This window comes from Pollachius pollachius (assembly GCF_949987615.1).
Source record: "Pollachius pollachius genome assembly, chromosome: 9".
NCBI lineage: Eukaryota > Metazoa > Chordata > Actinopteri > Gadiformes > Gadidae > Pollachius > Pollachius pollachius.
In genome coordinates this window covers 12,827,699-12,853,260 of record NC_136942.1, presented here as the reverse complement: position 1 = coordinate 12,853,260, position 25,562 = coordinate 12,827,699, and the positions used below count along the sequence as shown (strand labels likewise).

The window sequence follows — 25,562 nt, the reverse complement described above, 5'->3', positions numbered from 1 at the left end:
ATCAGAATTCCACTCCTTAACCATCTACAAATTAAACAAAGGCATCAGGAGCACCTACCTTCCTCCAATTACACCGAAAAGTAAGGGGTTTTAAAACACAACCGATAGTAACAAACCGCCGGGACAGACAGGATTGTGCACCCACAGCAGCACGAATTGTCACCTGTTCACCTGAAGGTGACAATTTTTATAGTGCATTTTGATACAGTGCTTTATAGTATTGTTACATTTTAAACAGCTTTGGCAATGCACATTTTTTAATTATAAAATATATTTTCAATGTCATTGAAGGTTGATTTTGTGTGAACATCCACGTGAGACCATAGACTGTGGTAGGGGAATGAATGCGTTCCCGGACTTTAAAAATGATGAGTCGTCCCTGGTTGGCTCTATTTATAGCTGGGGGTTGCACACTTAGTGACGGACAATCAAGCAGCCAATCAGTGAGTTGAAAACGAAGCGATGGCTCTGGTGATATCAAATTGTCCACGAGTTTTACTCATGTTCTGAACCAATGATAACACTGTCCGTACAGGATCCTGCCAATCCCGGCAGAGGGGTAGGCATTACAAGGAGCGCGAAGAGTTTAGAAAAGAAACAAGAAAATGGCGAGCACGGAATACCCAACACATTAGCTTGTTTGATAACGTATGAACCTTAATAGTATAACAATGTAATATTACATCGTGATAATCGTGCCTATGATTAATGTTCAAAACGATGGATTTTCAGTATTTTAGTTTTAAATGAAGCAGCTCTAAGTTCAGCTAGGAAATTGAGCTAACGCTAATGTTAGGTCAACAAACGTTAGTGTAGATGGCCAACGTGCCACTAGGTAAACAAGCTAGCAAGCTTATAGTTTGTTTAGCAAAGGCAATATGTTTGGCCAATACGTCTACATCTATGAGTAATCATTTCGTGTAGCTTTATAGACCAACCATGGCCCTGCACAACTTGGTATTCGTCATTGACGTTGACGCCGAAGATCAAGATTCAAACGCACTGGACATCAGAAAGCACACAGTGAAGCGTAGACTTCTACGCATTCTTCTGTATTTTGGCTTTAAATATGGATTTGAGAAGATACGTTGGGGTTACAAATTCTTCCAGTCAAGAACTGGTCGCAATGCCCACCTAATATCCAGGGTATCAGACTTCAAGGAACTCCGAGACAAGACTTTTGAGGACTTTGAAATGGAATTTGATACCAGGTTGGAGATGACGTTTAAGAAAGTCACAACACATTTACGGCATCGCCTCAACGCATCAGGGATGGTTCAAAACGCAGTCAAAGAGGCTCTTCTGGATTTCCAATGGGATCGTCCGGACATCACCTCTCCAACCAAATTGTCTTTGAGACCGAGAAAGTCTAACCGAGGGGGCAAGATTGAGATTTCCAGTGAGGACGATACCGCAGGAGATGGCAGAAATGTGGTGTTTGTTGTCACGGATTGTCCACATTCGAAGGAGCAGCTGGCGGACTATTTGTCAATTCCTATGGGTGACATGGACAGGGACCTTTCGGAGGTTGTCATATCCAGAGGAATCCTTGAAATGTTGGCACAGCGAAAAGTTGTGCTGCACTGGATCGACAGTAGCTCGCATCGCATGGTTAGTAATACGGTACAATGGCAAACAAATATACGAGATAGACTTAATTCTAACCCTCCTGCACCAAAACTAATGCCCTAGGGCTAACGCATCATGGGTCACAGTGGAGGCTGCTTTGTTCTCTACCCTACTTCTTTGAATTGTCGACAACTGTTACTGTTCTGTTTGTATTACAGATATAATGCAAGTGATGGATACATGACCCATTTTTCATCTTAACAAACAAAAACAATGAGATGTGGTCAAGCAGATGAATGTTGTGGTCTTCAACCCCATACAAGGGGAAAACATCTCATGTCAATTTAAAATGTTCCTCCATCATCTTTAATTCAGGTGGTGGGGAGCCCAGACCACCTTGGGGCTGAGAAGCTGACAGAGATACTGTCGCACTTGGGTGGTAGAATGATTCCCATGGACGCGCTTTGGAATTTCGGCTCCATTCGACGGCCCTGTGATGGGACATGGGGCCCCAGCAGGGACACCCTTCCCCTGGAGTCCAGCATCGGATACCTGCTGTCATCCCAGCAATTCTACCGCTCAGCTTTTCCTCTTGTGGGAGGGACACTACATTGGGGACAAGGTCTGTAAGATAGAAGTGATCTTCAAAGTTGACTAACACAAGTTCACAACACTAATGTAATGCTTAATGCATCCCTGAACTCAGCATTAATACATTATTGCCATTGAAACAGTAAACAGGTCATTGAGGTAGACAAAATCGAATACAATTTCAATGGAAGAACTGCTGGAACAACCTAATAACTTTGCAATATATAAGCAATTGCTTAATATATATAAAACATTTGTCAATAAAAAGGGCATAAGCACAATAATGTATTCAATATACGAATACAAAAGCTAAACTGCAGCGCCCCATAACAAGACAAGCAGGTGCAGTATCACAACGGTCAATTTGCTTAAACACGCAAAGGTTTATTTTGAAGCAACTTCACATTCAACCAGCTGGAATCCATATTTTATTTGTGCTTGTGTTCCTCAAAACCAGAACACGTCTCCCAGAGCTGCAGCATCCTGATGGAACCCGTGACCAGCAGTCAGAGACCTCTTCCCCAGCCGTCAGCTGTGGTGGTCCGAGGGGTGCTCCAGGGGTGGGAGGCCTCCGTGTCCCTGAGCCATACCCTCGCCCCGGAGGCCTGGGTGCTGCAGTCCTCCAGCAGCCAGGAACGGGCCACCCTTCAGCACCTCCTCATGGGGCTCTCTGCCCAGAACCTGAGCTTGGTGAGTCGACCAGCATTCACTACGTAGGTGTGTTTCCTAATCAGATTTGGTTCTTGTCTTGGCTGATCGCTGTGTTTCTCATGCTCTCATCAGTTTGCTGAAGTCAACGATGGGGCCCTGGTTTGCATGGCCGTCCTCTCGCCGCTGTCGGCCTGCACTGCCCTGCTCACTGTGTCTCGGCCAGACAGCCGGCTCCTCAGCCCCCAGGACGTCGGTCCTGCCCCTGAGGACAGCAGTGCAGAGCTCCCGCTGGTGGTCAGCAGTGTCCTGGGAGTGGTGTGTGACATCATGGAGAAGGAGGGAGACGGTGAGCATGAAGAACGGCTCCTAGCAGCTGCTGTTCACTGGTGTTTTCATTTTATAGTGGAGACGTCACCTCGATTGAGGACTTCAGACTTAAAATAATCTACACGTTTGGAGCGAGCGGATTCATTGTGACTTAGTGTTATAGAGAGTTGTGGCTTTGAAAAAGATAATATAATATTTAAGCCTGTCACTGTAATGACGTTATCAACTCACTGAAATATATGGACATGACCGCGGTCATTTTTGTTGGACTAGATATCACCCAATGTCATTTTTAACATAAAGGTTCTAGTCACCATCATCACTGTATTTGAAAGGGTTAATTGTATTACTATGCTATAATATAATCATTCCATCAGTGGCATAAAAAAGTCTTGAATTGATTGTCGTTTTAGCATCTATTTCTGGTACAATATATCTTTCAACAAAAGTAGATACCGTGACAGGCCTACTTCTGTGCATATCTGATTGTTTGCTTTTGTTCCAGCCCCTCTCAATGAAGCCCCGGTCCCTGAATGGGCCCAACAGGAGCTCAGCCATTGTTCCAGTCCAATGAAGACCGGACTGGTGGAGAGTTGGTTTCCTCAGTCAGACCAATCAGGAGTCAGCTCACACTTGATGGAGTCAATGAGGTATGTCGATTTCTATGTTGTTGTTTCATAACAATATAAAATGTATATAATAAGCAACAAAATACTTCCAGTTCTGCTCTAAACCCTGATGCCATGCAGCGCCATCCACTGAAATCCATAATATTAAGCACCGAACAAGCCCAAACATCTTTATTATGCAGTATCAAACTCCTGGTATAGGAATGTCTAATAGGTTTGGTAGGGTACTTTTTGTGAACCGGTATACGTCTGCTCCCCTCCGACAGAAAATGGAATTCAAACAAACCCCACATGAGGGTAAAAACATTTTTACCAACTATCCCAATGTTTAAAAGGATCCACTTTGTCCTTGTTTCCCAGGCTGCTTCATGCCGCCAGTGAGCAACACGAGGAGGAGGAGGAAGAGCAGCGGTCTGACCTCCAACAGGAGCTGGTCCAGAGTCTGGCTGAACTCTACCACACCTCCCAGGGCGGGGCTGACAAGAGGAGCCAGAAACGTAAGACTCTTCATCCCTCCTTGTGTCCATCCTTACTTCACTTTATTGGCATTCCATCTTGACCCAGGTACTCATCAGATGTAGAATTTTTACCCTGGTATTCACTCTAAAACAGTGGTTCCCAGCCTTTTTTCTCCATGGCCCCCCTATTTCACTTCTGATGGAATACGTGCCCCCCCCATAACCATACATTTCTATTTTTTGTGCCTTTTATTTAATAAATGTGTTATTTCCGTAGCTTACAGTGCATGGTATTAATAGGCCTACATTCATTAATGGTAAACAGGCATTGATGGGCAATCCGGTCTTAAAGGTAAACACGCACAGATGCGTGATCCGGTCTGAATGGGTTAATGTGAACCTTGGGCTTGCATACCCACAGCCAGGGCTGGAAGGTCAGGTGTAATATGAATGACAGCCAGTCTAAAGTCGTTGTGCACCTCCAGTCTGTTGCGCGCTTTTGTTTTGATGGCGACAAGTGCGCTGGATGGCATTTGTGAATTGATGGGACTGACCTGTCGCTAAGCTCCGCCCTTAAGCCCAGTTCAGACCAAAGATTCGCCTCGCAACGACTTGCGACTCCTTGCGATGAGACAGGCTGCGACGTTCTAAAAACTTGGCAGTTCACACTGCTGCACCGGGCGGCGACGTCAGTTGGTTTCCCTAGCAACTATGAACACTCTGGCACAGCTGAGAGCCGCAACAGCATCACGCTAAAAAGTAGGCTAACTTAGGTTTGCGATTAGGTTGCTTGAGCTAGCACCCCAATTTACCCTCCTGGACCCTGCACACATTGGCGGTTTATTGGGTTTCATTCTGATGTAAATGCGACGGCGCCGCGGTTCCAGGGGGGAGGGGGGCTTGGGTAGAGGTGTTGCTGCGCCGTCTCCACAGAGACAACGCAGCGATATCATCATGAGCAGTTCTGACTGGAGAGAAAGTGAAACCGCGAGCTGCTGATCATGTGAGAGAAGTTGATGCAGTCGCATTAAACAAAGACGTTGAAACATGGTTAGATCTACGAGATAGACGCAGAGGAACTGTCCTTGGTCAGCAAAAGTGGTCAGCAAAACAAAGAATATGTTGGCGATTTGCACATGTAAATAGTTAATCGCGTTTCTTCAAAAGTTTTGCGTAAACCCCTACGTAGCGTAATGTAGTCCCTTTCGATTGGTCCTGGAAGAAATTAAATCCTTTTTCGCCCTAAACCTCTCCAAAACCTGCTTTGATATACTGTCAGCTGACATTTTTCCATATGTTTTTGTTATCGGGTCTGGTTTGTTTGTCCGAGTTCGTCATGGTAACTTCGCCGATTGCGCCACTGCTCGGACGTCAATTTGCCTCTAGCTGTCAGAGGCTTCACGCCCCCCCTTGGCTCTCTGGTTCTGGTGCCCCCCCTTGAATATTAATATTTTTATGAATGAATTTGAATATTCATGTTGCATACATGGAATTAAGAATGAATATAATTGTCGTTCAATGCCAAGTAAAAGTTTTGCCCTCCTTGTGTGACCTGCAGGTGGCGCCCAACGCACGCCCGTGAAGCAGAAGATGAAGACCATGAACCGCTCCCTGCAGATGCTGAATGTGGCCCGTCTCAACGTGAAGGCCCAGAAGAGCCAGGGGGAGGCTGACCTGCAGGCGGCCGAGCCCCGGGGAGCAGACAGACACGGGAAGAGGCGCTCGAGTGACAAGGACAAGCCCGGGGCGGAGAACCATCCCAGTAAGCCTCCTCTCTTTTTCTGCATTTTAGAACTCCCTCGTCTTCATTTCAGTGTTGGGTCTTCATCATGTTTTGTAGAACTACTTTGGATTTTAGACTTAAGTGAGCTGGTTCCAGGGGGTGCTTCTAAAGGTGTAACTGCTGCTTTGTTATCTCTGAAAAATATAATTACTGCACAGCTTTCTCAATTTGAAAGGCCTAGGCCACTGCAATATTAATGAAGACACTAAATGATGATGGTGTTCTATTAGTTACTAGGTCAGTATAGTATTAATAATGATGTTAAAGGATAGGGGTTTAATATTGGTTTCCAGGTCACTACAGTATTAATAATGATGCTAAATTATGATGGTATAATAGTAGTCCCTAGGGCACTATAATATGAATAATGATGCTAAATGATAATGGTTTATAATTAGTTCCAAGCCTCTAAAATATTTATAATGAGACTGAATGATAATGGTTTATTAGTTCAAAGGTAAACATATATGGTTAGGTTTTGATGGAGCGGTATCGAGGCCTATTGATGGGGATATGGGGGTACATCGTACATAAAAGGTTGTGCAAGGCACGCCTTATGCCAGGAAATTATGTAAAGTGTGTATTTATATTTTTGCCATAATATCTCAGCCTAGTTATCCATGCACTTGTGTACGATGTTTTATAGAAAACGTGTATTCTTGGCAACACTGATTATTTTGTTACATGTCAACATAATACCATTTAGCAGTTTTGAAAAAATGAAGTATATGATCATAATAACATGAAGTCTGAATAGACTATTTATATAATATACCCCGACCCTTCCCACAGCCTTCCAGAGTGAGCTGGATCTCCTGAAGCACCTCAAGTCCAGTTATGACACGGCAGTGGAGGAGGGAGGCCCATCCCTTTTCACTGGAGTCCAGCAACTCATATTTGCCACCAAAATATTCCACGTTGCCAAGCCCGATGACGGGGTGAGAACCAAATCAATTCAATCATGGTCAAGAAAACTTTTTAGATAAAATTTACTTTTGTCTGTTTAGTGCACCCATGTATTTTTAACGCCACTGTAGGTTTAAAAAGCCACACACATTCACAATCGTATTAATCCGATTTAAGATATAAATAAATGTTATGTTTGCCCACAGGTAAAAATGCACCTATTCGTCCAGGAGCACCTTCTCAAGACCAGTAAATCCATCAGGCAATTCTATAGCAGCACCCCCGATGAGGATAGCAAAGTCAAAGAGTGAGTCTTAAAGCCTAAGTAGAGATTTGGTTGTTGACATTGGGAAATACTATTGCCACGCCTTGATTTGCTGCAATGCATTGCCTAAGAATATTGAGTCACTGTTGATGGAACACAGATACAGAATTACTGGTCAATAAAATAGAAGTGGATGACCACCGTTTTATGTCTTGGGCAGACTGTTTGAATGAGGAGTACGTTGTCAGAGATTTGCCATGTGTTCTAGGTGTCAGCTCCAGGCTCTGCTGAGGCTAGAGTTGTTTAAGATCCTCCCTACCAACCACTTGGACTCGTCGGAAGCGGAGCTTATGGTGGAAGAGGTACGACCTGTTGTGTTTGGTAGTTCCTCAACACTGACCGAGACTTTGTTCTTCCATAAAATACTAGTCAAAACATCCATTTAACCAATAGGCAGTTGAATATCGTGTTGAAAGAACCAGCAATCCAGAAGGTTGGCACTGTGACTGTATGCATTAACGTCTTAAATGACTCTGTTCCTGTTCCACAGGTGGCTGATATGCTGAGGATCATCTCCCTGACTAAAGATCCAGTTTTCCTCACTAGATTCATGCAAGATCAGATTCTCCCATGGTGTGTGGATGGGTGTACATGGGTGTGGGGACACTTGTGGGTGTGGGTTTGTTGACACATTGACGGTACCAGACAGCCCCAACTCGTCCACGTTGATCTTATCTTGTCCCTTTTTCTTCGTGGTGGTCTAGGTGCCTGACCTCCATTCCCAGGACCCTGGCCGACGTCTACCACAGTCTGGGCACCCAGCTCCCTGAAGCCCTCTTGGCCGTGCTGCCGTCGGACTTCTTCAGTGACGAGTCGGGGGCCAAGGACAGCGAGTCCCCTGCGGCCTCCTCCCTGCCCCCATCCGTCTCCTACAGCCAGGCCTCAGACGGCGGGGGGCGTCTGGAGGATTTAAGGAGCCTCTCAGCCACCAACAGGAGGTGAGTGGAGACGCAGCCGGACTATCGTAGATATTAGGTTTCATCTGTGAATAGTAGTGAAATGTTTAGCCTCACCTTCGTTTAGCTTTGTTGTCCTTGTTTTAGCTGTATGTCTATTCTGTAGTTTATGTACATTGAGAGCAATGACAAAATACTATCAAATTCAAGTTAGATCAAATTTAGGTCAAATTCCTTGACACACACAATAATGCTGATTATTGATATCCACCACATCTTGACTCTCATTGCGTTCTTGCACAGATGACAGGACCTAAAACAATTTGTGAACTCTGTTTAACCAACTATTATCCCAACCCATTTAATGTCGATATTAGGAGTGGGATGTTGACCCGCCATCGCAGCACGACTGAATCGTCCCAGACTCACCGGCAAATCGAGATACCAAAAAAGACCACTCGAGCTGTGAGTTCCGCAATCTATTTATCAATAAGACAATGATGTTACTTCCCTCATGGCTACTTCATACATGCACACGGAGACGGACCAATTCAGTAGTTTGGTAGTGACAATATTTTAGAAATGAATTGCAGAAGCATATTCATATATGCACAGAAGCATATATGAATCTGCTTTAGTGTAAAATGAACTTAAAAGAATGTTAATGAAGCTACACAGTCACCTAGAAGACATCTAGAATTGTTGAATCGCAGAACTAATTTACAATTATTTGAACCGATTAAAAGTTTAAAGTCATTGAGTTCCATTGTAAAATATATTTTTAAAGTTATACAATATTTTCATTAGGAGAGTGGCGGTGTGTGATTCTTAGCTAAAAAAATGGAAAGTTGTTGGAGTAGATGAGTGCCAAAGCTGTAGAGAATAAGAAAGCAAGAAAGAATAACAACTAAGAAGATGAGCGCTGCCGAGCAGCACTCCCAAATCTATGTTGTGATTAAGTTCTGTTGTTTTCTTCTCAACAGACCAAATCCAAGCAGAGCATTGCATTGGAGCAGCCAGTTGAAGAGGCCCCACCTCAGAAGCAAGCAGCACAAGGTGTGTCCCTTCCCTCAAACTCAACCTTAAAGGATTAGTTTGGTTTGTTAATATTGTCTGTCGAGATCTAAATCAACCATTTATCTTTATCCTGGGGTCTTGACAAGCCGGCCAAATTATTTAAATGTTGATCATACATGTTCACTAGAATGGGTTGACATTTTGGTATCTATTTTGAAAACATGGCATAATGTTTGCCGATGCAATGCGAGTGTCAAATGCATACTTTGTGATGATTTTTTACAGAGGTGACTAAGGTGAGGAGAAACCTGTTCAACCAAGAGACTGTCTCTCCTTCAAAGAGAGCCAAGCTTCCGCGGAGTCAGTCTGTCTCTGCTGTGGACGGACTGAAGCGCAAACACTCCCAGGAATTAGAAGGTAAGAAGAACAACAGATGAAGCAAAGAATATGTATATTTTTTTCATGCCATGACCGACCAGTCATTTCTGAATGAATTCTTTGCAGAACACCACAAACTTCTCACCAAGAAAGTGTGTGAGACACCCCATCATAAGCAGGTGTCCAGCCGCTTACTCTACAGACAACGGGTGGGAAGGTACGTCTCGTTATGCTCTTTTCCTTTTCTTCAAAGTACGTTATGTAATTAGAAGATTCAAGTGGGCCTTGTATTTATCTTTTATTATTTTATAATTAACTGTGTTTGACAATTGTTTTTAGGCGATCAGCCCAAGCAGAGGATTGCATTGTGGAGGAGTCTCCTGTTAAACCAGCAGAAGGTATTTTAAATATCATTAACATCTTGCCTTGAGACTAGGAACATACAGGGGTACATACACAAAGGTCGCCAACATTACTACTGAAACCACATTTCAAGCTCGGTTTCAGACCTGCGTTTTTGCTGGTTAGATAAAAATACTTTTCGCTCTGATCAATAGTTAAAAGGTAGGAAATCATGGGTATTTGTCCCAGGAACAGGTTGTTTTTTTCTTCCCATTACAGTGTTTCCCCTAGGTTGGAGTTGCAACAGCGGAGATGAAATGTTTTTTTTCCGCTCGCAATTTATTTTCTGCTCTCAAAGCGTGCCCTGTCGGGAGGTTTCTATGCGTTTGCTGGCACCAGAAGGGCTCTTGAGGCCTAAGTACATACTGTAGATTTGTCCAATGTAATGAACAGGGGATATATTGAACATAATACAAGTATATTCTTTAAAACAATTATTTACATTTATTTAACAAAAAACATGTATCAACAACCACCCTATACAGTCAAATCACATTACACAAATACCACAACAATCGAAAAGGTCTGTGCCTCCAACCCATGCATCTTCCCACTCCCTCCCCTCTCCCCATCACAAAGGTTGTAGTAGGACCATAAAGAGGCCATGCCTCTATGGAAGGAGTCTCTAGAGTCAATAATGGCGACGCTATTGAAATGGTTCCTTATTAAAAAATCCTCAAAAATAAGAAGAGATACATTTTTCAAAACTATAGGTGGTGGTAGTAGGACCATAAAGAGGCCATGCCTCTATGGAACGAGTTTTGGGGCTCTAAAGTCAATAATGGCAACGCTATTGACATTTTACCATTGTGGTCTTTTTCAGTTTTGCACATTGCAGACGGTCCCTAAGCTCGTGGCTGAATGCCGACAGCTCATAGAAGCCAATGCAATTCACCGTTCGCTAAAGACGGCTTGTTTGGATGAAAACAATGTTGTAGCTGGTTCTCTAGGTTACTACATTAAGCTAGAGGTATCAATTTTGTCGCAATGATGTTTCACTGATGATCTATTGAACCGCAAACTCAGAATCTGCCAATTTATTTCCAACTTATGGAAGTAAGTGCTCTCCTCTCCTTTTATATGCTTTAGTCAGGTGTGTGAATTGACCTTTATGAAGTGTCCGTAGCGCAAAACAATATAACATTTGTTTTTGAAAGAGATAAGAGGGAGCTCTCCTCTCTTGTTAAAAAAAATTAAATAAAATCAGCAGCAGCGGTCATATTTCAGCAGCGGCGTACCACCGCTGCTAGGTGAATATAAAGGAAACACTGCATTAGCTGTTGTAAATATCAAATAAGTGAAGTTCACTACCCCTCTCCCTGACTGAGATGGCTCAGTCGAGGAGATAAAGGTGCATTTTTGTCCAGTCTTCAAGATGTACATTTTATTGCGCAAAAATGATGATCCACACAAAAGGCCACACATACACATCATACATGTTAATCTACTGGCATGCTATGACTATGTAATGTTCTGATTGTGCCTCGTTGTATCACAGACCTGAGAAGAAGCCCAAGGATAAAGAAGCTTGCAAGAAGACACTCCAAGGTCTTTTACTCAAGTTCTCAGCCTCGTTCAAGGAACCTGGAGAAGGTGCTCTCAGCCTCCCAGTTCACCCTGGACAAAAGAAGAGTCGGAGTCGACTTGAAGAATGTCCGGTCACCAATGCGTCTTCTTTTTGGGGCGACTCAGTCCCCGTCCCGGGCCGGCTGTTCCTTTGGGTCTTTCACAACCAGGGCCAGTAGAAGGCGGCTGTCCACGGACGCTGATGTCTTTGAGGCAAGTTGTATGTGTTTTACGCTGGCTCGAGAAGCTATAGGTATTGGAAAAGCTGTTAATACTTCATTTCAAAATCAATGAATTATTCAACATTTTATGTAGTAATGATAAATAATTGCTCTCTATTGTGTTTGTTAGAGTCCAATGAAAACTTCAGCACGGTCACCTGGTAAGCATGGAAACAAGTCACCCAGGACCCCGAGGACCCCGCAGACCCCAAGGGCCCTACCGGCACCCAGGACCCCGCAGACCCCGAGGGCCCTACAGGCATCCAGGACCCCGAGGACCCCGCAGACCCCGAGGGCCCTACAGGCACCCAGGACCCCGAGGACCCCGCAGACCCCGAGGGCCCTACAGGCACCGAGGACCCCGCAGACCCCGAGGGCCCTACAGGCATCCAGGACCCCGAGGACCCCGCAGACCCCGAGGGCCCTACAGGCACCCAGGACCCCGAGGACCCCGCAGACCCCGAGGGCCCTACAGGCACCCAGGACCCCGAGGACCCCGCAGACCCCGAGGGCCCTACAGGCACCGAGGACCCCGCAGACCCCGAGGGCCCTACAGGCATCCAGGACCCCGAGGACCCCGCAGACCCCGAGGGCCCTACAGGCACCCAGGACCCCGAGGACCCCGCAGACCCCGAGGGCCATACAGGCACCCAGGACCCCACAGACCCCGAGGGCCCTACAGGCACCCAGGACCCCTCAGACACCCAGGACCCCTCAGGCAGCCTGGAACTCTCCTGAACCAAGAACCCCTAAAGGACCTCAGTACTTCAGGGGGCATTTGCTCTCTGTCCCAACAAGTCCCAGAGTGGGTGGGTCTCAGAGTGCTGTGGCTCTGAGGGGCAGCCCTTTCAGGTCTCCAGCCAGTCGGTCACTGGTCCTAGAGACTCCACCAAAGGAAGACCCTTTGAAGGGCCCATTGAAGGGCATCCTTAGGACTCCAGTCAAAGCATTGCACCAGTGCTTATCACCCTCCAGACCCTGCCAGACATTAAGCCCCACATGTAGGACTCCTAAGAAGAGTGTCACCTGGTCACCGTCTCCACAGAACCCCAGAGCGCTGGGAACCGATGCTGCGTTCAAAGTGCCTGATTCACCCCACACTTCTGCCAAAGGCTCTCCAACACTGCTGAACACGCCAATCAACAGCCCGTCTGGCTGGGCTGTTGGTTTTAAGACCCCAGAAAAATGTGCATCTCAGATGGGCCATGGCTGTCAAGTAATTTCAGAAATGACTCCTGAGAAAAGACCCAGTGTCGAAACGACCCCACAGAAAAACGATCAATACCGAAGGTCATCTAAAAGACTTGTCACCTTGAACACACCTGAAAAAGACAGCTCTACTGAATCACTTTTTAGTCCCATGGTTACCCCTCTAAAATGTAACCTGCCTATAGACCTTTTCCAATCCGAGCCTATTCAAACCGTTACGAGCCCTATTCACAAAATAAATACTCGCTCCCAAAGAACTCCTGTTAAAAACTCGGTAACATCTACATCCAAGGCTGTATCAACAACAGTTAGTGCCGCCATATTGGAAATAGTTCCGAAGTCTCCAACAGCAAATCGTACCGGGTCTAGCCATGTAGTTAAAAGTGGAATTAGGACCAATTTGAGGTCCCAGGTAAGTCCTAGTTGTACAGTGACTAGTGACTCTTTTGAGAAGGACGGCATATGTTTAAAAACACATGAGGAAAAGCTTTGTGTTGTATTTTCTCAATGTCCCGAAGCAGAGTCTGGTTCCCATTCTGAATCCCAACAATTGGACTCTTCTCAGTTTAGCGCTAACGCAATAACCTCTGAAGAAGATAGCATAGAAATAGCCGATGCCGCTGTTGTTCGGAATCAACTTACTGGAGGTCTCAAAATGAACATACGCTTTACCAGGAAAGCTTCAAAGTCGGAGGATGTATTGAATTGCACAGAGGCCTCTCCCAAGCAGCCGTTGCCAAACCAGGAAACACCAGGACGAAGCTACGGTTTCCGTCGGACACCTGACCGGCAACAGAGGGAGGCGGCAGCGCGGTTAGGCTATGCCAACAATCCCCCTCGGTTCTCCACCCCGCGGAGCGCTGCGCCCCCTGGGAGACACAAGGCCGTCCCCAAGCCTTCGTCCTACCACGTCGAATTAGACGTGCTAACGTCGGGGCTCCCCAAGCTCACATTCCGACGCATTGACACCTTTCTCTCTGACGAAGGGGGTCCGGGATCAGGAGCCCACAGCCCTACAGTGGGGCTGAGGCACATGGAAAACCCACTGGCTTTTTGTTCCAAACACAAAGAGACTGGCTGTGTCTCACCCTCCCTCTGCAATCGGGCCACCCCAGCAAAATGCACACCTGGCAAAAGTGCAAGCATCCAAACTCGTATCTGCCAATCCTACACCCCTACACGCCAAGCCACATCAACAATGTCTCCAATTGCTATGGCCGACCTGATCCCCTTAACGCCTTCGCCTCAGAGGGCAGGGAGATCTACCCCGGACCACCTAAACGGCTGGCCTCGAAGGAGGAGAGCCAAAGCTGGGCTAATAGCAGGCAAAGATGGTGTCCTGAGGGGGGAACCACTGATGGAGGAGCTACTGGAAGAGGCTGAGCTTGGAGTAAGCAGGCTACTGGACAGTGAGGACATTGATGAGCGTTCAGGCAAGAAGGTTGCATTACAAGGCACGGCCTTCACGCAGTTCCCTATTATTGGAGGAGACGAGTCCCCGCTCTCGAGTTACATGGACCCACTAGCTGATGAGGCACAGCCAAGGACATTTGAAGACTGCAGGATATGGGGAGCTGGAAATGAAGACAGTAAGCCAAGCAAGATAACTTAAGACATACCTAAAGAAAAATCTCTTTGCTGAAATAAATGCTAGCAATAAAGTAGAAACAACCTTGTCCCTGCCTGGTTGCAGTAAGATGGTTTTTTTTTTTGTCTTTTTGGTAGCTCCTCCCAGCTCAAAGATGAGGAAAACGGTGACGCCGAGTGGGATTATGGCGCTGACGCAGTCCCCTATGTTATTCAGCGGAAAGAAAGGGTCTGCTCGCAAGAGAACCCTCAACGGGAAAGGTAAGACTTGTGGCTGTGTGTAGGATTTGAAGTGCCAATGCCCCCTAGAAATGCAGAATGTACAAACAGGGCATGTCTTCCTTTATCGCCACGTGCTACTCTGTGTAAAGGAAATATGTGTCTGATCTTCTAGATGAAGCTGCAATGGAAATACTAGCCGGTTATGAGGAAGGGACGTCTCCATTCAGTCAGCCCAGCAGTCAGCCAGCCGTGGGGAAGGCGTACAGCAGAAAGAGACTTCTGCCCTGAACAGGACTTCTCTGCTCTGATCCTTCAACTCACTTAACAACATTTGACATGACGCGCGTCATGTTTTTATTCTTTTGCCAAGGTCTATGATCTCAAAAGCATCTGTAATGATTATTATTATCGATATTTGATTCCAACCCTCGTTATCTAATGGCTATTTCTAACTAATTGAAATAACTAATTGAAATGTATATTTGTTTTTAGACTCAAGATTATTTATTTGTATATTGTTCTGTTTGGTCGTTTTAAGGTAAGGGAAGTAGTGATTGGGTATAATTAATGTAAATATATTGTTAGTCTTTTGAAAATAAAACATACAATTTAACTGCTCAGTGGTGTCTTATATAATAGCAGTGCAGCAACAATTTGGACATGAACTTCTTTATATTTATTTCGCATGTGCTGTCAGATTAGCCCGATAGGCGTGACCCGATACCATCCTGATAAGGGCAAGGCTGGCAACGTGCCCTCTACGAGTCTACACGTCCGCATTATCAATAGTATCTCACTGCTTGATTAAACGGAAAAGTTCAATGACGAAGGGCTACCCTGTTTGAGATGGCTTGTCCCTTGACTTGGTAAATTGTCGGTCAGCCAGAACAGCTTCAATGCCGCTTTGCATATTTGAGGGATAGAACAATTTAGGCCAACCAGAGGATAATCCATTTGACCGTCCAAGTCTGCCCCTATTTGCAATTTCTCTCCGGTAAATGTAAATAGGCAAATTGTACAATGGTTGTAGGCTACACTGCAAAGAATCAATCAACATAGAGTGTTCAGATAAATAACAAAACAATAGAAGGTTAAATAACACGTCTAATTCCATTAAAAGTTAACCAATCACTCAAAAATATCAGCCTCATCTGCAACAAGTGTTATTTTAAGCAATTCGTTTCGAACCTGCCCCTTTTTGATGGACAGGCCGTATTGCAAACAAAAGCCTCGGTCTTGTACGAAATGACAGCGATAGATTGCGAATGTTTGCATTTGTACTTTTCTGGACATGTTAGAATTGGTTGCTATATAATAAATTATATTATTAGTCAACGTTATTATTCATCACTCATCATGGCTACGATAATCGATAATATTTTAGAAAGATGGCATATAAGACGTTAACAATTTGGCTCATTGGCGCCCTGTAGAATGAATCCCGCCACAAGGCCTATGGTGCGCTGCGATGCGTCAATATGATATTTGCTTGGTATTTTAAGCAAAAAAACATCGACATAAACAAGTTAATTCAAATTCCATCGTCAACAATCTAGAGCGCCAAATTATAACGAATATTGCGTTTGATATAAACCGATATCAAATTAACGTCATATTGGTATTTTCATTAAAAAAAATGTAGGGCCATGTCCCTTATAAGGCTATAAAAAAATATGCGGTCCAACCCATTTCTTACAGGCGTATCGCATTACTAAGCAAGTGTGTGTGTGTGTGTGTGTGTGTGTGTGTGTGTGTGTGTGTGTGTGTGTGTGTGTGTGTGTGTGTGTTGCGCGCGTCCTTCGGCATTCACATCACGCGCGCCTCCTCCAGCCTTTCTCAGATTCATTCCATAAGAAGAGTCACACACCATAGAGGATCACACACACACACACACACACACCATAGAGCAGCATATATACACACACACACACAGAGACACCAAAGAGGCTAGCATTGACCTGTAGGCTTTCTCATTCTTGGGCTTTGCAAACGGAGGGCAAGATGGCAAGCAACTTCTACCGAATCCTGTCGTCCAAACGCAATGTTGGCATCCTGTCCTTGGTCGGTGCTGGATCTATAACCGGGGCCGTTTTGCTCCGCCGGGAACATGTCTCCGCCAGTGCGCACGTACGAAGATCGTACCCAGCCAGGTACCCCGCCGTTCACCATCACACCTGACTCTCCTTTTTTTTTATTCGTTGGCAGCTCATTGATAGCCCATCTTCAAAAAACCGTTCTAATAGGCTAACGTAGACCATTGGTATCAATAACATAATTCTAATCCACAAAAGTGGAATCACGCATTGTCCTTAATTTGACAGCCTCACCTTTGTCATAGACTGCATGGAGCAAATCTATGCACTTGCCCCCACTAGTCATGGAAATCATTAGGGTTGTGGTAATTCTTGTAAATGATGGAGGTGCAGATATGGGATAGCCTATGTCAGTCATGTGAGAATTATTTATTCCTATATGGTAGATTATCCGCAGCCCTATTGAGCAATCAAGAGGCGCATGCCTACGTGCCGTTGGTCACGGAAAGGCGATAGTCCGATAGTTGTTTAATGATAGAGATAACTGGAGGGTGGGTCATGTTCAATAAAACACACCCAACAGTCTAATCACGTTGCATTATAAATAACCCAAACATCGATAGCCTACCTGCCAGGGAACAGCACTTTGTAATATTTCTGTAAGAGCAGTAGGCCTATATTACATCAATTATATTGCACTACATAGTGTTCATCCTCCTAGACGACATTTCGATGACATTGAACTCTATAGCTAACAGCACAAGCTACATGACACAGTGAACAGTCCGGGGGATTTATAGAGCATCAGCTACCTACATCCATAGTATTTGAAAATTAGTAATTTCCCTTGTTTTACAAAATAAACACATTTTTGTACTCACCTGGCTGCTACATTTGGCTAGATTAGGGTTGACCGACAAAGGTCATAGTAGTAGGCCTATGGAATAATGATCAGTGAGGGGAGAATGATCTATTGGACTACATCCTCCACCACCTCAACAAATTTAGCGCCTCACAAACCGTTTTTTAAATTTTGATTTACATTTTTTTTTTACTTTCTGCAAACAAAGCCAGAGCAGCACTGGAGTGACGTGGTCTGCTATCTCTAAATACAACCTTTCATGGCAGCATTGTGGATGAATGGGGGCTGTCTTACTGATGATCTGACAGCTATGAGTCATACTTTATATAGTGTGTGCAGTTGTCCTCAAAGTGCGACGCACTGTGCAGTGTGTTCTTTCCCTTACCCCCCACCCCCCTCCTCCTTCCTCACCCACCTTGAACAGTAAACTATTCAAAATGTGAAAAAACCAACAACAAAACAGATGTCCATATGTAACAACATATAGGGACAAAAAGCTCAGGCCATTGTATTTGCAGATGATGATTACCTCTCCTGCTGTTTGCCACCACCGGTACGTGCTGGCAAACCACATACCGGTTCTTATCCCACAGTACGGCCGTCACCAGCATCACCTAAGTAACCCTGTTATCTGGCTCGGCGTGTCTAATCTAGTGCCGAGTACCCGGACCTCCGCCAGCACAACAACTGCATGGCCAGTCACCTGACGCCGGCCATCTACGCCAAGCTGTGTGATAAGTCCACTCCCAACGGCTACACCCTGGACCAGGCCATCCAGACCGGGGTGGACAACCCAGGCCACCCCTTCATCAAGACCGTGGGCATGGTGGCCGGAGACGAGGAGACCTATGAGGTCAGGGCACTATTATTGGCATCTGGCCACTTGGTAGGGTTCATGGATTGGCAGTTGCATACTTTCGGCCAAGTTCAGCAAGCCAGTGTTTCACCAGAGCTGGGGTCGAGTGAGCACATGTATTCTGATGGTTGGTCGTTAACTTGATCTTGCTGCCTCATTGTTAAAAGAAAAGATTCCCTCTCCGATTCGTCTCATTTCAGACTCCCTGTCGAGTTTTAGATCCAGGACATGTGCGCCAGAGAGAGAGCTGTTTTTAGACCCATTGGAGCCACTCATAGCCTGGAACCTCATTTGCTGAATTCTTAAGGCCTCAGATGTATGGGGATTTAATGAGCACTGCAGTTATTCATAGTTGGGAGGGCGTACTATTGTTAATTTTTTTACGAGGGTCTTTTTAAGTATGTGTCAAAATGTTCACACAATTACACTATTTCAGCAGTATTGAAGGAATATTATGTATTGTAAGACCGTTAACACTTTCTAATAAGTCATATGTCATATGAAAGCAATGTCAAAATCAACCCTCTAGTGATATCACAAATGCGGGTGCCCACCAAGATGTATGATTTATAGGTCAGCCTGCAAGTTTCCACTGGTTGAGTCAACTGGTTAGCCGGTTTTACTCATCAAATACCTGCCTGGCCACTCCTAGTTGTGGTGTTGTGATGTTATTGTAAAGTATTACCCAAAGTTTATCTGATGAAATAAAGCATTTGTTTGAATGAATCACCCAACGTCATGAACTTGTGGTTTCAGGTATTTGCTGACCTGTTGGATCCCATCATCCAAGAGAGGCACAATGGCTACGACTGTCGTACAATGACCCACCCGACCGACCTGGACTCAAGCAAGGTGCGGTGGAGCTGGAATGCACACCATCGCTCACATGGCCACTCCCGACAATACTACAACTCCCACTTTGCAAAAGGGATGAACAATCTTTCATATTTTTGGGGAGGCTGCTTGATTATGGAAAACGATTTTTTTTGTCAATATTGAAATCACCAATATTCAAACGACAATTTTTGAGTTTGATGACGCAATTATTCAGCATTTCTCTCCAAAAATAGACTTTGTAACTGAGTACTTAGAAATTTCCCCTTAAAAGAATACACAAAGATAATGTACAAAAATGTATCCGGCTGTTCATTTTTGCAATTCCTATGAAACATTTAATGAATATAACAAATAGTTTCAACTCGATTATATTATTTTGGAGATCGTTTGACCATAAATTAATTGCACAGCCCTAGGTTAACGCAACATATGCACCAAATGAAGTAACGGTACCATAGATCCCGACACAAACCTCCCCATTATCATCCCATAACAACCAAGGAAGAAAACCCCTTTTCCCCCCAACAGCTCCATTCGGGCCGGTTTGACGAGCGCTACGTGCTGTCGTCCCGCGTGCGGACGGGCCGCAGCATCCGGGGGCTGAGCCTGCCCCCCGCCTGCACCCGGGCCGAGCGGCGGGAGGTGGAGCGGGTGACGGTGGACGCCCTGGCCGGCCTCAGCGGGGACCTGGCCGGGAAGTACTACAGCCTCACCCAGATGACGGAGGCGGAGCAGCAGCAGCTCATTGACGTGAGTCCAGCTGAGCCGCTCGCTCACCTCCTCATGTGTAATATAAATATATATATATGAGATTCATTACGCTGGTCTTACTGAACCATATGGCGATCAACTTGTAATAATACATGAACGCAACGAAGACGCAAGGTTGCGTCTTCGTCAGTTGGACCTATTTGTTTTTATTTCCCGTGTGTGTCCGTGTGTGTCACAGGATCACTTCCTGTTTGACAAGCCCGTGTCCCCCCTGCTGACCTGCGCGGGAATGGCGCGCGATTGGCCAGATGCCCGTGGGATCTGGTAAGAGCACTTTCAACTTTCAGAATAGTCCCAAGCGATCGAAACGATAGATGGATAGAAAGAGAGGGCGGCTGGCAGGAGACAGAGGCTGCCTTGTCAGCGTTGGGTTCCCGGACACATATACCCCAACGGTACCTCGGGCCCGGATCAATCACCACCAACCTTCCTTCACTTAGGCAATGTCAGACTCTCTGTTTGAATAATTCAACTTCTCTCTCTCTCTTTTACTCTCTCTCTCTCTCTCTCTCTCTCTCTCTCTCTCTCTCTCTCCATCTGTCCATCTCTTTCTGTTTCCCCTTCTCTGTCTCTCTCTCACTTTGTTCATATCACCTTACAGGTACATTGAATCGTCTTTCATCCATATCTCGCCCTCTGGAACTATGTTTCTCCCGGTCTCTGTCTCTCTCCCTCCCCTCGGTGCCCGTCTATTTTTTCAGGCTGTTCTAATCCAGCCGCCCAGTTTTGTTTTTAACATTTTCAAATATCAAGTAATTGCTTTCTTCCTTTGCACACAAACCCGTTTCCTTTGTCACTCCTTTCTTACCCTGAAGAGAAAGAGAAAAATAAGCGATTGAATCACTGACTGACAGTTAATTGACTAAAGGTTTCCCCAGCCCTGGTTTTTGCATACTAATCTCACACTTACTGAATGGAGAAAGCAAATCCCATAAAACAATTGGAGGGCTCAGCATGTTGGAGAGGCTGCACTAAACCATAGTTAGTGTACACCTCGAAACATGTCTGCTTTTAAAGATAAACTTTGCATATATAATCTTAATCAATCAGTTGTTGTAGGAACCAACAAGGTTCATTTGATCTGTCATGTTGACCTATTGACTACCAGTCTGAGGCTCTTGGTGTCAAGAATATACTGTTTAGCTGGTATTCTCTAACGTAATATAAAATGTAATGTGTACCTGGATAGTATTTTCTGACCGGATATTGATCTGAAGAATTCCATCAGCGAAGGGTAAACAAAATCCTTAGTATAACAAATCCTTCATCAATAATCTCCTTCCTCAATAATACTGGGCACACAGCAAGGGCAATTTGACATTTCTTTGGTACTTCAAAATGTTGCTTGATAACATGAAATTTCGTGTCAGTTTCGGCTGATTGTGACTGTATAATTGTCTCGATTGTAGTATTTGATTACTTACAGTATATATATATTATAATTTGGACTCTCTTGCGATGGAATAAAACCGGGTGCTGAGCCAGTTGCATGCGGTGCTCTTCTGTAGGCACAACAACGAGAAGACGTTCCTGGTGTGGATCAATGAGGAGGATCACACGAGGGTCATCTCCATGGAGAAGGGAGGGAACATGAAGAGGGTGTTTGATAGATTCTGCAGGGGCCTCAAAGAGGTGAGTCTGTGTGCATGTTTGTGTGTGTGTGCGTGTGTGTGTGTGTGTGTGTGTGCGTGTGTCTGTGTGTGTGTGTGTGTATGTGCGTGTGTCCTCCAGGTATCTGCATTAAAGGGACACATGCTATAATGCCAGACAAAAACGCACACACATACGCAAGCGCACACACACACACACACCCAGACCCAAGCCTACACCCACACCCACACCCACACACACACACACACACACACACACACACACACACACACACACAGTTTGAGATAACGTATGTGTGTTCCAAGGAAAGTTTAGTTAGTTTGAGCACAATGTATTTCGTATAAATGTTATTTCATTTAACTTTGACTCACAATAAATCACTAAACATACCTCTATTCCACACAGACTACAGGTATATAGTTTGCAAAATCAAATGAATAAATGAGTCACAGACACACAGTGCCATTTACATTAGCATCCACTTCTTTCTCTCTCTGTGGTTCCTGTGTGCTGCCAGGTGGAGAGGATGATCCAGGAGAAGGGCTGGGAGTTCATGTGGAATGAGAAGCTGGGCTACATCCTCACCTGCCCCTCTAACCTGGGCACCGGGCTCCGCGCCGGGGTCCACGTCAACCTGCCACGGCTCAGCAAGGTCCCCCGTCCACACACACACACACACACACACACACACACACACACACACACACACACACACACACACACACACACACACACACATGCACAACGCCTAAATTTGCATCGTTAACTTATTGTCTATTTGTCAGGGACCTTGAACAATTCACATGGCACCAAAATTTGCTTCACACTTGTTAACATCGTCGTTTGGCAGGGATGCAATCATATTAGATGAATATGCAATACAATATGATAAAATGCTATTAAAGGAAATTGAAAAGGTAATATAGTAAATGTCTTTATTTTTGACTAGAGGCTTTCTTGAGCCAGACCTTAATGGTTATATAAAACTGCTAAGAGATGTGGAGTCTCGGAATTCTCTGGGGATTGAGTTCTAGGTTATTGCATTGATGGAGAAAGCAGATCGTCCTACTTAAATGAGCCACACATTCACCTACCTTCTCTTTCAAGTTCTTTCTCTGTGCCAGAACAGCCTTTTTTTTTATGTAGATGGGGCAAGATCTTCATCAACTTCAAGCATTTGGCCAGAAGCTGAAAAAAAGTACAAAATGACTAAGAGTTAGCGTATGAAATTTTTTGAGGCAGCGATGTTACTATCAATAATTATTATCAAGGATTTTCGATAATTAGTTTTAAAGGGTATTTGTTTGAGTGTTACAGTCGATTTCAAACTGCCTGTTTTTTTTTTCCCCAGGATCCTCGCTTTAGCAAAATCCTGGACAACCTGCGTCTGCAGAAGCGTGGGACAGGAGGCGTAGACACCGCTGCAGTGGGCAGCACCTTCGACATCTCCAACCTGGACAGACTGGGACAGTCTGAGGTACACGCACGCACGCACACACATCAGGCGTGTGTAGTTCTACTATGTTTTAGCATGTGCATGCATGCACACACACACAGACACACACACACACACGCAGGCTGAAAAACAACTGTTTTGGTAGTACAAAATAATTGTGTTACTTGTGCCACTCCTCCAGCAACATTGAATAACAAATATGAGACAAAGAATGTGAAATCCCCTGTTCACCCAGATTTAAGCTTGTCTGGCATCAGACTTAAGATATTAATGTAAAGTCTGATTTGTGAGACTATTATCACACGAGGTTAAGTGAAAATTGTGTAAAATCTTCGCCCTCATAACGGTTGCTAGCATTTACCCGCAGGACCAAAAAAATGTTGAACTACATTGCAAGTTCTTTGCGGCTTATCATGGCCCTCCCTACCTGCCCCGGGGAACAACAGTCACTCATTAACAACCACCCACACCCTGAAGTCATGGCAAAGCCTTTTCAAATGATCTGGGGACCAAACAGTGTTGCCAGATTGGGCCAGATTTCCAATCGAATCTGCGCAGCCAGGGCGGAAAATAAGGCACAATCTGGCAACACTGGGGCCATCTAATAGTGCTGGCCGGCCGACCCCTCTCTTGAACATCATCACTTTAGGTTCACAGTTTAAATTACCTGCAGACGTCCCAGTAGTCCTCTGCTCTGCTCTCTCTCAGTCAGAGATGGAAAGAGAGCGCTGAACAGTTCCTCAAATGATGGATAAGAGGCCGTTTGGCCAAATCAAATTGATTACTGACGCTGAGAATCAAGCCTTGAGTTGTTTTCCATTCTTATTGAGCGTGCCATGAGGGACAGGGCAAGGTTGTCCCCTTTCTGCCCATCACACTATAGACATGGCAAAGCCTCATCAAACCTCACTGTGTAACTGTGTGCCCCTCAGGTCCAGCTGGTGCAGACAGTAGTTGATGGGGTCAACTACTTAATCGAGTGTGAGAAGAAACTGGAGAAGGGCCAAGATATCAAAGTGCCCGCATCACCCAAAGGGAACTAGACCCCCTCCCCTGAACAACCCCTCCCCATAACCCCCCTGGGCAGGATACATACATGCACAGACGGTCCCGGATTGCACCCATGGTGGCTACCTTTATTCCTGGCTGATATCTGCATTGTACCCCTCTGTAATATAATCTAGATTATATTATATCGAAATATATATACAGTCTATCATTATATATATAGTGTATTATTAATATACAGCCATGCTTCCAACGGAGCGCACCAGACTACCTTTGTCTTGGCAACCATTCATACATTCAGGATTCATCAATCAGCTTTGTGTGCCCCCCCCCTCCCCGAGTTGCCTATAATCTCTCCTCAAGCATGATCTATACTTTGTGTGTTTGTCAATGCCCGGTATTAACTGGAAATACTTAACTTAAATCTGAAGACATCTATAACATTGTGATTGTATAGTTAAAGCTGCTGTAGGTACGATTTGACCGTTCTTTAAAGAGAGAGGGCAGGATATTACAGCAGAAGGGATCAAGACCTAACAGAGCCCAAGAAACATCCCCTCCCCCCCTACGTTTCTCCGCCATTGATAAGTGTTGCAGACATGCGTGCAGTTCACTGGCAAGATGGATTCCATCTCGCAGGGAAGACAAGCAGGCATGGAGCCAACCAGAACAGATATTCTCACAATGCATTTCAGTAAGTGACAGCTGACAGATGGCGATGGCATTTCTTACAAATTACACTCAAATTAGAGCTCTTGAATCTTACCTATAGCACCTTTAAATCATTTGTTCGCTGATCTCCATTGTGTGGAGTGCGTGTGCGTGTGTGTTTTTTGTTACCATCCAAGATCGATCTGGACAGAGCGACCACTAAGACTCAGGGTCAACCGGGAGGTTTAGCATTGCTCTAACAACAACAATAACAACAACAACAACAACAACAACGGGGTCTTAAAAAGTAGTCATTTTAAAACAAATTAAGTCAAGCTTACTGGGTTGGACTCACTATATGCTAAGGAAGCAATATCATTCACCTCAACCATTGAATGTCTTAATGTAGCCTGTTTTATTAAAGAAACCATCTATTTAGCAGTATACTTGTCCTAGCTTTCCTTTTGTCACAATGTTTCCTTAAATGATTCCTTAACTTGATACCGCTATTTGTTTCTGAGTGGACTTTGCCCGGATTTACTAAGGCCAAACTTGAAAGTCAGAGTGGACTGCTGTAACCATGGATATTAATGCCCGGCAGCCTGTTTGTGATAAGTAAGCATAGGCGATGTATTGTGACAATATTAAACAAGAACTATAGCAATACTAATACTATAATTACATTTCCCAACAAGGTTCTATTGTAGCAGGATCATTATAAAATGTTGACCAAAACCCAA

The 25,562-nt window shown here is 44.9% G+C and overlaps 2 protein-coding genes across 2 annotated transcripts; both read left to right on the top strand.

Moving 5' to 3' along the window:
- Positions 1–611: 611 nt before the first annotated feature.
- Positions 612–15,258, top strand: ticrr (TopBP1-interacting, checkpoint, and replication regulator). Its single transcript, XM_079742608.1, has 22 exons — positions 612–1,611; positions 1,945–2,191; positions 2,618–2,850; positions 2,944–3,157; positions 3,644–3,788; positions 4,128–4,264; positions 5,784–5,987; positions 6,801–6,946; positions 7,121–7,221; positions 7,448–7,541; positions 7,730–7,812; positions 7,944–8,177; positions 8,513–8,600; positions 9,119–9,191; positions 9,438–9,569; positions 9,657–9,747; positions 9,870–9,928; positions 11,431–11,711; positions 11,850–11,969; positions 12,150–14,517; positions 14,654–14,776; positions 14,910–15,258. The coding sequence occupies exons 1-22, from the start codon at positions 940–942 to the stop codon at positions 15,023–15,025; spliced, it is 5,961 nt and encodes a 1,986-aa protein (XP_079598734.1). The 5' UTR covers positions 612–939; the 3' UTR covers positions 15,026–15,258.
- Positions 15,259–16,628: 1,370 nt separating this feature from the next.
- Positions 16,629–25,256, top strand: LOC307081042 (creatine kinase U-type, mitochondrial-like). Its single transcript, XM_079744060.1, has 9 exons — positions 16,629–16,887; positions 18,287–18,485; positions 19,245–19,340; positions 19,854–20,075; positions 20,275–20,360; positions 21,605–21,728; positions 22,225–22,359; positions 23,059–23,184; positions 24,096–25,256. The coding sequence occupies exons 1-9, from the start codon at positions 16,739–16,741 to the stop codon at positions 24,204–24,206; spliced, it is 1,248 nt and encodes a 415-aa protein (XP_079600186.1). The 5' UTR covers positions 16,629–16,738; the 3' UTR covers positions 24,207–25,256.
- Positions 25,257–25,562: the final 306 nt, after the last annotated feature.

Excerpts from the sequence above, each read along its gene's own strand:
- LOC307081042 (XM_079744060.1), top strand. The coding sequence starts at position 16,739 with ATGGCAAGCAACTTCTACCGAATCCTGTCGTCCAAACGCAATGTTGGC. Across the intron at positions 18,486-19,244 it reads GAGACGAGGAGACCTATGAG|GTATTTGCTGACCTGTTGGA; the intron begins GTCAGGGCACTA and ends TTGTGGTTTCAG. Across the intron at positions 22,360-23,058 it reads ACCTGCCACGGCTCAGCAAG|GATCCTCGCTTTAGCAAAAT; the intron begins GTCCCCCGTCCA and ends TTTTTTCCCCAG.
- ticrr (XM_079742608.1), top strand. The coding sequence starts at position 940 with ATGGCCCTGCACAACTTGGTATTCGTCATTGACGTTGACGCCGAAGAT. Across the intron at positions 3,158-3,643 it reads CATGGAGAAGGAGGGAGACG|CCCCTCTCAATGAAGCCCCG; the intron begins GTGAGCATGAAG and ends CTTTTGTTCCAG. Across the intron at positions 7,222-7,447 it reads GAGGATAGCAAAGTCAAAGA|GTGTCAGCTCCAGGCTCTGC; the intron begins GTGAGTCTTAAA and ends CATGTGTTCTAG.